General features: G+C 51.2%; 3 protein-coding genes across 3 annotated transcripts; 2 read left to right on the top strand and 1 right to left on the bottom strand.

Annotated features, from left to right (window-relative positions):
- The first annotated feature begins 3,016 nt into the window (after positions 1–3,016).
- J3458_003033 (uncharacterized protein) lies at positions 3,017–4,834 on the top strand. The gene is made up of 2 exons (XM_066117535.1): positions 3,017–3,659; positions 3,756–4,834. Exons 1-2 carry the CDS (start codon positions 3,192–3,194, stop codon positions 4,560–4,562), a joined length of 1,275 nt encoding a protein of 424 aa, XP_065977321.1. The 5' UTR covers positions 3,017–3,191; the 3' UTR covers positions 4,563–4,834.
- A 957-nt stretch (positions 4,835–5,791) lies between these two features.
- J3458_003031 (uncharacterized protein) lies at positions 5,792–8,790 on the bottom strand. Its single transcript, XM_066117533.1, has 2 exons — positions 8,197–8,790; positions 5,792–8,097 (listed from the first exon to the last, which is right to left on the bottom strand). The coding sequence occupies exon 2, from the start codon at positions 7,791–7,793 to the stop codon at positions 6,798–6,800; it is 996 nt and encodes a 331-aa protein (XP_065977319.1). The 5' UTR covers positions 7,794–8,097; positions 8,197–8,790; the 3' UTR covers positions 5,792–6,797.
- J3458_003032 (uncharacterized protein) lies at positions 6,052–6,501 on the top strand (the record flags this gene model as incomplete). Its single annotated transcript, XM_066117534.1, has 3 exons — positions 6,052–6,079; positions 6,150–6,226; positions 6,307–6,501. 3 exons carry the CDS (start codon positions 6,052–6,054, stop codon positions 6,499–6,501), a joined length of 300 nt encoding a protein of 99 aa, XP_065977320.1.
- Positions 8,791–11,785: the final 2,995 nt, after the last annotated feature.

Genomic DNA, 11,785 nt, shown 5'->3' with positions numbered 1-11,785 from the left:
GTCGTCGGATAAGTCTCCACAGGCATCCTGGGCCTTCCCACAAACCCCCGACTAGCGTTGAGATGATTGCGCTAGAGCCCAACGCTAATCCCAAAATAGCAGCCCAACCCTTGCTGTTTGAGAGCGGAAGCTACCGACCCCACGAGCGGTGGATGACTCAACGCCACGAAGTTTGGCCAAAGAATACTCCAGAAAGGCAATTCATTCATTGTATTGCTCAATTGTTCATGGCATCTTTAATATAGAACTTTTTGTATCTCAATCTGAGTTATGACAAGATGCTACCACTTGGCCTAGCATCATGTGATTGCCACGCGGTTCCACAACGGTTAAACCAAGATTTCTGTTGCCAAACCACAACCCTTTCAGAATACTGCGGCCAATGACCTCTGAACCCTCGGCCGCTGGTGAGAGGCTTCCAACAACGGCCCGCACACTCGCCCCGTGTTGTTGGCTCTGAAATCGTTTTCCGGCCAACTTGTATCCCCTCCGGCGCGACAATTCTACTTACGTGTAAGGTGGCGAAGGCACCAACGTCTTCCACAACACAACCTGTACTCGAAACGATGAGCGGCGGACCGGGAGGCGGAGTGCCTGATGTGCTATCCAGCCAGCTACGGGAATCATTGTACCCCGTCCGGGAGGTTCTTTTGATGTTGGCAAATCGCTTAATATCACGTGGAGTGGCGGACCGGTGCAGAAGGGGGCGAGGCTGACCGACATTTTCGACATTGTGTTGGCCCATGGTAATGACACGGCCGATATGCCTCGATGGGAGAAAAAGATATTTAGTAAGCTCTCTGGGAGCACACGATGAACTAGTCCAAGTCACTTGTCTGACCAAACACTCTAGGCTCCAAGGCATTTATTTTCGAGTCCGATCGAAAGGGCCGTGACGGCGTTTGGACGAATTTCGACATCTGTGGCAATACGGCCTTCTATCAATGATGGACTATTTCTGCGGACCTGGATTTCTCGAGCACCAGTTTTAGATTAATAATTAAGAATGTGACGACTGATGCTGAAGGCAGGAGTTATACCAGCAGCCCGTTTACCATTCGAGAGAATGTAGCATCCACTACGACATCCCTCATCGCCTTGACCGGCATTAGCGGCGCTACTTCCTCCCCTTCAACATCGGTCCCGCCGATACAGACACTCTGGAACCCGACCTGCAGCTATCGACTGGTGCCAAGGCAGGTATCGGCGTTGGGGTTGCCATGACTGTCATCCTCTTGCTGCTAGCAGGCTGGCTATGGCGGAGAAGAAAAGTCAATCAAAATCAAGATGCTTCAGCTGAAGCTGCAGAGGGTTATCAGAAACCGGAACTTGATGGTAGGCCCAAAGTCCGACTACAGAGATAGACGGGCCGGAAATTGTTGAGGTTGAGGGAGATCATGTAGTCAAGCAAGAGACGCCTGGAGATCCCGTTGAATTGCCGACAGAGAATTTCAATAGGGAGGCACGATGAAGATTATGGCAATGCGGTTCTGTTGTCCTGTATCATGGTCTGATACTTGTTGCAATGCCCGCACCCCTTGCCACGGCGAGTACACGAGGCGATGGATCCGGCTATGGGGGATCGTGTAGCGTTGATGTATAAAAGAGAAGGAGAAGTTTATCTGGGGAAATAACGCCAAGAGTCCTCTATAAGTGCGAGAGGTAATAGGAGATTTGGTAGTGGATTGTTGGTGACGGAGTTGTCTACCATGTCTTCGGGCCAGGTGCACAGAATTAATGGTGCGATATACATCCACAGATGAAGGTAGCCATGTGGCCTTGTCATGACTGTCCTTATTTTTACAAGCACCGCCTTTGCGACTCAGTTAATCATACAACTTCCTGGTGCGCTTCCCTGGGTAATGCTAGGTTTACTCCGTTCTGCCAAACTTGACCAGGTAGACTATGGTTTGGGTGTCTGAGAATGTTGCGTCAGAGGCTACAAACTCCACGGTGATCATTCCTGAAGATCCTAAACGAATAAGCCGCGAATACGAAGAGACTGTTAGGGAGACTTGTCATCGTGAGATGGGGCGTCACTCACTTACAACTACTCCCCTCGTTACGCATGATGGACAGGCTTCAAGGAAGAGGTAAAGGCATATCAGGAACGAGTTGAGTCTCTGGGTGTAAATCGTGGTCAAGATATAGCAACATGACTCGCAAGGAGTATACGTTCGGCCAACTGACGCCAGCAAAGTTCCCTCGACATCACATATAGCAGTGGTGCCGCATCTCCTCACGCCATTGGCCCTGGGTAGGCAGGATTGCGTACGTCTCCTTGCAATAACATCCGGACACGGGGCTGATCATGCGACGGACCAATGATTCACAGCACGCTTCCATGATTCCGCCTTGACTCCCCTTCCTTGTCCGCCGATGCTTCCTCGCAAAAAGCTTCCAAAGTAGTATCTTCTTCCTGGGCCGGTACTGCAAACAGTTACAACACAGTCCAAACTTCTTATTGGTCCATCTTTCACCGTCAACTTGTGGTTCAAAGCGCCAGAGAAGCTCATATATGCCATGGCAAGTAGACGGCGGAATATATCTGTGCTTAGCCACGGAGGGGGCTCTAATTGCCAACATGGCTGACACCTGCAGAAAGTGTTTGCTCTTAAGGACGAGGCAAACTACGTCAATTAGATCAAGCTGTTCGAAGATGCGAATCAGGATTTCCGCTGGTAGGCATGATAAAACGCAAAAAAGTAATGACCTTCCAGCCAGGAGCTTCAAGCGTGAGTTGTCGGTCACTGGAAACGGAACAACGGACGGGGGATGGCAAACCTCTTGGGGCTGAGTGAAGTTTATGAGACATGGATGCCGTCCTCTTCCCACCAGTCCTATTTCGCTGAGAAGTTTTTCACTGTAATAGAAGTAAATAGCGTTAATGGACAACCAGACGCTTGGCGTGTGCATGGTGGTGTGGGTCAGGTGACCGGGTACGTTCTTAATTTGGCCGATAAGATAAGTTAACTTACTCCGTACCCAGACCGGTTGACCGGCGACTGGCTGTCATGTCCTGTCGTTTCCAAGAGGCATCTGAACCCTCCATCACTCCACCAAACAACTAAAAAGTCGATCCCTCCCCGCGCCCACGCAAGCCTATCTCGACCACAAGCACGAGGTTCTCCATGATTTTTCGAGGTCGCCTTGCCTCCTGGATTACCCTCCCGACATAGAACTTGCCGGATATGGCGAGCATAGACCGCTACCGTCCGCCTCGCGAGGGCTATCAGCCGCCCGCCCTCCCTGGGGGCTCCCGAGTCGACGGACCATCACGGTCTCCCGTACCTCGACGAGAAATCCCGCCTGCCGCCCCAACGCCTCCTCAGAATAGTGCGCGGACGTCTCCTCCGCGGCCTCAGACACAGCCGCAGTCCAACGAAGAGTCGCCCGCGCAGTCCGGCCACAATGGCCAAAGCACGGTGGCGAATCAATGGTCATTTACGTCGGAGGAAGTCGTGAGCACACCCAGCATTATCGACGGATTACCGCCATCAGAGGAAAGGCTCCGGCGGGCAAAGGGTGTCAATTTCATCTACCAAGCTGGCGTGATGCTGGACTTGCCCCAGATCACCCTGTGGGTTGCCGGGGTATTTTTTCACAGATTCTTCATGCGCTTCAGCATGATGCAGGAGAAGGGCGGTATACACCACTACGTAAGTCGGCTCCATCTGCCAAATTTCGGCGGCCAGCTGTGATGGCCTTGAAAACAGTGGCTCGTTACTAACCAGGCGGGATTTTGGGGTTTGCAGAATATTGCTGCTACAGCGCTGTTCCTAGCCAACAAGGTTGAGGAGAATTGCCGAAAGACAAAGGAAATCATCATTGCCGTTGCCAAGGTGGCCCAGAAGAACGCAAAGCTTGAAATCGACGAGCAAAGCAAGGAATACTGGAGATGGCGAGACAGCATACTGACCTACGAGGAGATCATGCTGGAGCAGTTGACCTTTGATCTCATGATTGATAATCCGTATCGGCACCTCTTTGAACTTCTCGGCCAACTAGACATTGTACACAATAAGAATCTTCGACAAGCTGCCTGGGCTTTCTGCAACGACGCCTGTTTGACGGCAATTCCTCTGTTAATCGAAGCACGGGATGTGGCGATCAGTGCCATTTTCTTCGCCAGTGTCCATACGCACCAACAAATTGATGATATCAATGGCGAGCCGTGGTGGAGATACTTGAATGGAGATGAGGAACGCTGTACCAACGCCATCGAGGTGATGCGCCAGTTCTACACGGAGAATCCGCTCAGAAAGCAGAACCCGTCGCTGCCGTCGCCCGCATTCGACTTGGAGAACACGCGAAGGCGCGCCGACACACTGCTTAGCCAGCCTGACACGCTTTCCTCGAATGGCACGCCCATGGAATTGGATAGAGCCAGTCCCAGTAGGAGCCCTGCACCGAGGGTGAATGGCGCTGATCGGGGGGATGGAAGCATGCCAAGGTCACCGATGAAAAGAAAAGATGCTGGACCTGATGGGGCGGTCGAGAGCGGAAGAGCGGAAAAGCGTGCCAGGGTATCAGAAGACGAAGGCGAGCTGGTGGAGGATTAGGGTGCCTCGCTGGAGTGTTCGATTAAGTGAGGTGTTCTTTGTCTTTTTTTTTTTTCTTCCTTGAACCTGGATGGCGTTATGGGCAGAATTGAATCCCTAGACTTATTTGGCTTTGAACACGGGAGATATCGGCAGGGCCTTAGGCTTCCTCTTTTTGTATGTATAACCTAGCATGAGACGGCGTCACGGATGGTCATGGGCGCTATTGAGGAACCGTTGAAGGCATTTGGGTAGGTAGCCACAATAAAACCACCAAACATGTGTATTTGTGCAGTTACCTACGCGCAACAATAACAAGTCGTCTATGGACCCAGGTACGTAGCCGTTATTTCAATATGACTTGAGTGGTGAACAAAATGTGAATCAGAAGCGAGCAACTGTTGACAAGCAGGGAATACATAGGGTAGCTTCACGAGGAATACTAGAAGAGCTTACTCCGTAGGGACCATCCAGACCAGGCCACAAGGCCCCCCTCCAATCACGATCAATCATAAAAAAAGGGGGGGGGGGCAAAACCAGGCAGCCACGCCGCAACAACGACTCTCCCCCCTGATTGGCTGCCTTTCTGCCACCCGCTAGATCACACCGCCCGCCACATCAGCTATAAAATTCTCGACTGCCCGCCTGCTTTTTGGAATTTTTCTTTCCTTTCTTCTTTAGCTCTCTTTGCCTTTTGGCTTAGATCAAGTGTAGTATCTGTTCTTTTCAGTTTAATCTCTGAAAGGTCTCTATTGAGACCAATCTAGATTATTCTTATTTTTGGCCCGCGGGCAGTTTCCTCTGTGCTTGCACATGATTCTGCCCACAGTGTCCCTGGTATTACACTGCCTCCAGGTGACGCGAACCTCGTTGTTTTTTCATTGCTTGCGCTGGCTTGTCTGGTGTGGTGAAGAAGGAACTCTGACTGGAGATCTCATGTTTGGCATAGATGGGAAGATATGCAGGCGTAGAAAATGGCAGAGACAGAATTGTGTAGTTTTAGGCTAGTATGTCTACGTACTCTGCCCGGTGGAAGATTCGTGCATGTGTCTGGGTTGCCTGTAGATATTGTCAGTGTCGAATTGGATCTGGGAAGTGTGGGTTTTGGGCGAAAAATCGTGATGTTGAGCCATTTGGTTGACTGTATCGAAGTGTCTGCTCAAATTTTTTCCGTTCCATCGACGTATTTCGAGCCCGTGCCGCAAGATGGAATGCACTCAGTGCCACCTGGTTAGAGATCCAATGCCAAGCAAAGATTCTCGCGCGTCTCGAGTTCATCGTTTCCCTACACTTTCAATCTCGTCGCCAGAATTTTGTGCGCTGACTGGAAAACCCCGCCCAACTTGGCTTAGCGCCTCTGTGCCTGTGGGAGCAAACCTCCAAGCTGCCCTGCGCCGACGATACCTGAGCAGGGTGCATACATTTCCCCCCCACCACCACAAACCAAACCACTCCCCTCGTCCGCACTCACGGCCTGTCTGCCCGTTGCGACATTGAGGATTCTGCAAATATGGCGACTCTGGGAGGATACTTGAACAGTTCGTGCTTCTCCTGTACGACGCAGCTTGTTTCCGCACCCCATCGTTACTGACGTGCCTCAACCGACAGAAAAGGTCCTCGTGGTGACGGCCGATTCGCGAATCTTGGTCGGTACGCTCGCAGCCTGCGACCAATCGACCAATTTGGTATGCGACACCTTACTTTTTCCCTTTTACGCCCTTCCCTGCGGTGTGGCATGACGCAGCTCTAACATTGTGCGTGGTAGGTTTTGACCGGGACGGAAGAACGAGTCATCCACGAGACGGACGATCACGAACCATCGGAAATCCACCCACTTGGCTTATATCTTGTACGGGGCGACAACGTGTGCTCTGTTGGCCTAATAGACGAGGGCCTGGACGAAAGCATCAACTGGACGGAGGTGAACGGATCAGAAATTGGCGGAATCAAACATGTCTAGAGAGAGCAGGCGGCACCAAGTAGGTACCGAGGCACGACATGGACGACGATTTGTGTTTATGATTGGAACTACCGGCATGAGGCGGCGTTTCGGAGTCAATAAGGGGCGACCTTGAAGAATTTGGTCTTTTTTTTTTGTTGCAAGAAAATTGCTACTTCTTTCGAGCTTGACGGCAACGTGGACAAAAAGTCCAACAGCTACATCAGGTCATTATACTTTTAGCTGCATGATTACGCAGCTCTTGAAACTCTATATAATATTTTCGTCTTCGTCTTCGTCTTCTTCTTCTTTCTTTTTTACGCAAACACGCGTTTCATCCATACATCCTTGAAAATATCCGCGCCAGGAGACTCGACGAGACGGTTCACTCGGTTGCCCTTGAGCACGCTCAGCCAGCCAAACGTGTCGCCTGGAGCCTCGTCGTTGTTGATGACATTGGGATCATCACGGGGATCCGGAGATGCTAAAGCCGCCAGCTCGGCAGGCTTACTTCGGAGTCGATTGTCGACGACATGCATGCCGCGGGTCCATTGGCCTGAAGTTTCGACACGAATGTCCTCCAACTTGGCGGGGAACTTCCATTTGGGGTCATCATGAGTCAGCATGTACCATATCGTGAGGGGATCGTGTAGAGAGAGCCCAGGCTCGCTTCCATTGCCCTCCATTCTCTCGATCTGGCTGAAGGCTCCCTTGATAAAGTGCGACGTCCAGGTGGCCAAGGGGCTACCTGCGTCAATGTAAGGCTGAATACGCTCGGCAAAGTAGTTCTTGGTGATGAGGTGAGGGGTGGTGATGTCGAGAGGGGCAAGGGTCAGCTTCAGTTGGCGCGAGAGCTTCTCCGGATATGCGGGGAGAGTAGACAGCTTCTCGGGAAGCGGGGGCATGGTAGATGTCGGGTTGTACGAGGTCAGTGCATAGACGCGGGCAGCGGCGACTGTGTCGGCGTAGCAGTTGAACTCGGCGACGGGAGTGATGTTTCCCTCGACGTTGACGGCCCCGCCCATGACGACGAGCTCCCTGACCCGGAGGAAGGTTTCGGGGTCTTCGGCGGCTGCCAAGGCAACATTTGTCAGGGGGCCTACGGCGCAAATGGACACAGTGTCAATGGGGTTGTCTCGGAGGATTCGCAGAATCTCCTTGTGGGCAGGCTCCTTGGAAGGTGTGAAGAAGGGCGAGTGCGTGTGAGCCTCTGCCACTGCGTCTGCTTGGAAGAGAGATTTCCAAGTCTCGGCTGGGGAGAGGTGGGGATGTGCTTCGTGGACATTGTGCAAGCCATCCAGCCCGTCTGTCATGAATAAGTCGAGTTAGTTTAGACAAGAATTAAAAAGAAAATTAAGCAATAAAGGCACCAAGGTGGAAGACACATCAAACCCCGAGGGTCAGTATGTACAAGGGTCTCCCGTCTCTGGACTGACGCAGCACTCACGGAAGCAATCTGCCATCAAGCAGTCGTCTTCGAGGGAGTGTTCGGGTCCAACAGCAACGATGGGTTTGCTCTTCTTCATGGTCTCAAACCCCTCGGCTCTACCAGTGGATTTTCTCCATTCCATCTCCTTTTCCAAGACGTGGAACATGGCGACGACGTTGCGAAGACAGCTTGGCATCTGTTAGTTTGCGCTGTCTCACATGTCACTAAACCAAAAAAAGGACAGGAATAAGAAGAATAAACTCAATAATAACAAGACAATGTCTCACCTCTGCAGAGGAACGTTTCCATATGTGACGGACAACATGGCCACCTCGAGCTCTTCCGGCGAGGCGCTCAAGGCCAAAAGCATGGCCATGACGTCGTCGACGCCTGGAAATTGCTCCTATTAGCCCATTAAACAATAAAGTAACTACACGACCTCGGCGTCTGTGGTGTTGTGTCACCTACCGGGGTCGGTGTCAATGATGATCTTTTGCGGCGCCATCTTGTGCTGCACGCTGTTGTATGCGGACGGTCGGTGTATTCTTTTTTCTTCTCGGCGATGGGGAATGGGAGGAGCGTGAGCCTGCAAAATGAGATTGGTTTTCTATTCCAAGCCCAAGATATACAGCACCGCCCGAAAGGGAAGACGGAGTGGCCAGATGAATAAAGGCGCCCCTACGAATGCAGTCCTACGTCTTGTGGGAACCGTCGTCCCCTCTTTTTTGGTGCCGTCGTGCTCGCCTTGCAGTGTATCCTAGCGGCCAGAGAGCTGAATCTGGAACTTGCGGTCGAAATAGCCGCGCCGGGAGGTCTTGTATGTATGTACGTGTGTATGTCGCGGGCCGGGTGATGAAACCAGCCAAGGTGCCGGGCTGATAGGATGGGCAGGCACAAGATTTTCAAGCCCGGCCGGGTCGATGCATGCCACCACCAGATTGATCCGCTCATGAGGGTGGAGTGGGCCCGAAAGGAACATTGAAGGAAGGAGCCGCACCGACGGCGTTTTGTTTCGGCAGTGGCCGGGTCGGCCGCCTCCGAGGCGCTCATGATGCTTGATTGGGTTTTGGGTGCTCTCTCCAAGTCGTCGAGCTATTGAGCATTGAGGGCCTGATTGCGTTGAGGGTGTGTTTTGCGGCTTCAGCTGGGCGGTGGCGACTTGAGGCTAGATTAGAGGTGTTATTAAAAAAAAAGAAAAAAATAAATAAAGAAAAAACACAAGCGGTGCTCTGCTTGGAAGGCATGCATCGCAAAAGTGCGGGTGAGTAAATTGCCTTGGATGATAAATGATCTGGGCCAAGGTACGCCGTACATGAGAAACAATGCTTCACACATAGCGGCTGTAAAAATGCGGTGAAACTCTAGACTCAATCAATCATGCGTCTTTCCTATTTTTTTTTTTCCGTCCTTCGAAAAGGAAGTGGTATGTCAAGTATTGACATCTTGTTGAATGTACACAGCGTAACGTAGGGTTAGGGTTAATAATTGGGTTAGAGCGAAACTGTGTTAGCTGTTGATACTCTTGGTGCGAAATGGCATAAATGTTGATCTTCCATGCAAAAACACCCAGGTTCCTATTCTATCTAATGTGACGAAGCACAATAACAACAGAACTTGCACAGGCTACAGCTATGCAGCCTTTGGACAGCGTAAAGCAGATCTTGAACGACATATGGGTGTATCATCTTTTTGGCTGGCTAGTCGTTGAGCTGGTAAAGAGTGGAATGTTGGCATTGTATTCCAGGCGGCCTGATTCCTGATTCTCATAGTGCGCACCGATGCGAAGCGTCACGCAACGTTTTCATTCCAGACGGACAGAGAGAGCTGATGGTGGACACTGAATCAAATAGGAGCCGCGCGAGGGTTTCGGTGATGTAGAATACTACAACTTGATGCTGGTTTGATATAAGCAGGTAAATACCGCCAATGATACTGGCGATGGCGACTACTGCGCTGCTTCGTAAACTGACAATGCAAGCGATTCTGGTCCAGTGCGCCTCATCATATTTGCGCTGCGGCAACCTAGCGTCTTTCACTGGATTTATTGTCCGGCGGCATTGAAGGCGAAGAGCGCTACCCGAGAGGTGCACTATCCTCGTCTGTACAGTTTTCAATTGTGGTTATTGAATGCCAAGGATTCGCTCCAAGCCGTACACGGTCCACATCCACATGACGTCCAGTATTGCTTATTGAATTCCGGCTGCATAGATCAAGACCGTATCCCCTTTATTTGCAGGATAATTGTTTGCAGACGTTTGCATACTGGGGATACGGGCTGAGAGGTACACCATTCTCGTGTACGCCGTGATCGCCCGTGGTTGTTGAATACCGGCGTGGTGGACCAAGAGATGTGTCACACACTTGGGCGAAATTCTCAACTTCGGTTATTGGAAACTTTAGATAAGGGCCCGGTAGAACCGAGCCATTGTCTACAGGATGTTCACTGTCAGCCCCTGAGCCCCGGGAACATGTGCCAAGGAGCTTGCCTATTGCACTGCCTCGAGAAGGCATGCCCAGTCGATCCCTGCCCAGCGAGGGGTCTTTGGTATCTGCGCAAGCAATGTTCAAGGCTTCGTCAATCGCCTCTGATATGCTTCAAGGAAAGGATACTACTTGAAATACGCATCGAGCGGCTTAAATGGTGAATTAACTTTTATAGCATCTCTTTTATTTGGGTACTTTGGGTACTTTACAGCTATAATGTTATCTTGGAATAAACGAACCCGAAGTAGACAGTTGTTTTGTTTTAATGAAAAGGAGAGTATTGAGTGAGCGGGGGCTTATTTTCATTATTGCTCTTTCTGGCGGGGAGATTTCCCCTGAAGACTTCCTTGAATTGACTGCACCTTCGCAACGGCCGTGTTTGCTCCTCTGCCGGCATGGCTACAAGATTCAGGTCAGCATTGTTAAAGCCTTATTGCACGATTCTTTCGGTGGAGTGAGCGTTTAGTCTGTGGATGGATACCGGAAAACTGGGTAAAGATAGCGCCTGCCCGGAGACAAAATCACAAACTTGGTCTCTAAAGTGAAGAAGAAAATGACGATGCGGAGCCAAAAATGCACTGCTGGCATTGAGTCCCCAGCTACATGTAAGCCGGACAAGGGTCTGGCCATCATGCAATTTGCCATTGGTATCGTTCAGCCGTATCCTGGGCTACTCGAGTTATCAAGATGAGGTGTTTCCTTGGAATCGTGACATCTCTACGCTGAGCATGTACATACAGGTCCTAGAAACACGAGAAGAAGCAACAATACCATGGCCTTGAAAGACAGACACAACAGCCGACTCAACTACGTGAATGAAACTTTAGTCCGAGCACATTTCATCATTACAAACACCCTGACGAGAAACCCACTGCGAGGAAAGATTGTCCCCAAAGCCATGCACAAGGGATGAGGGCTTTGATTGATTCCTCCTTGGCAAACATGCCGGTCCTCCGCTTAGCCAGACGGCAAGCTAGGCTTGGTGGCCATTTTGCGGGCCAAGAGCCCATTACATTGCCTTAAACTTCGGTCTGCCCAAAGCATCGAAAAGAAAAACCAGTGTGTCTCTTGTATTTTCTGAGCTTGCACAACTTGCCCGCTTGCCTCGGCTTGTTGTTGCGGGCGCCGGTTCAGACACGGGACTGGAAGAGACTGGTCACGAGACAAACCGCGACGCCCTCAAATAACTAATAAGCTGTGATTAGGAAGCACCCCAGTCGGAATCCTGGGCGCTTGCGAGGAGACTCGTGTTGTCGACAGTCACAGACTGAGGCTGAGGCTGACTCTGAGGTTGATGATGCCAAGGCACGGATCCGGACTGTCGGGTCGGGCCGGCGGCGTTGACGGATGAATGGCTGGAGTTGGACGGGTGGAGCCACTCAATCTCTCGGA

This window comes from Metarhizium acridum, assembly GCF_019434415.1.
Source record: "Metarhizium acridum strain ARSEF 324 chromosome Unknown scaffold_13, whole genome shotgun sequence".
NCBI classification, from domain to species: domain Eukaryota; kingdom Fungi; phylum Ascomycota; class Sordariomycetes; order Hypocreales; family Clavicipitaceae; genus Metarhizium; species Metarhizium acridum.
Note: the sequence above shows the minus strand (reverse complement) of the source record. Positions and strands in the feature narration are given on the sequence as shown.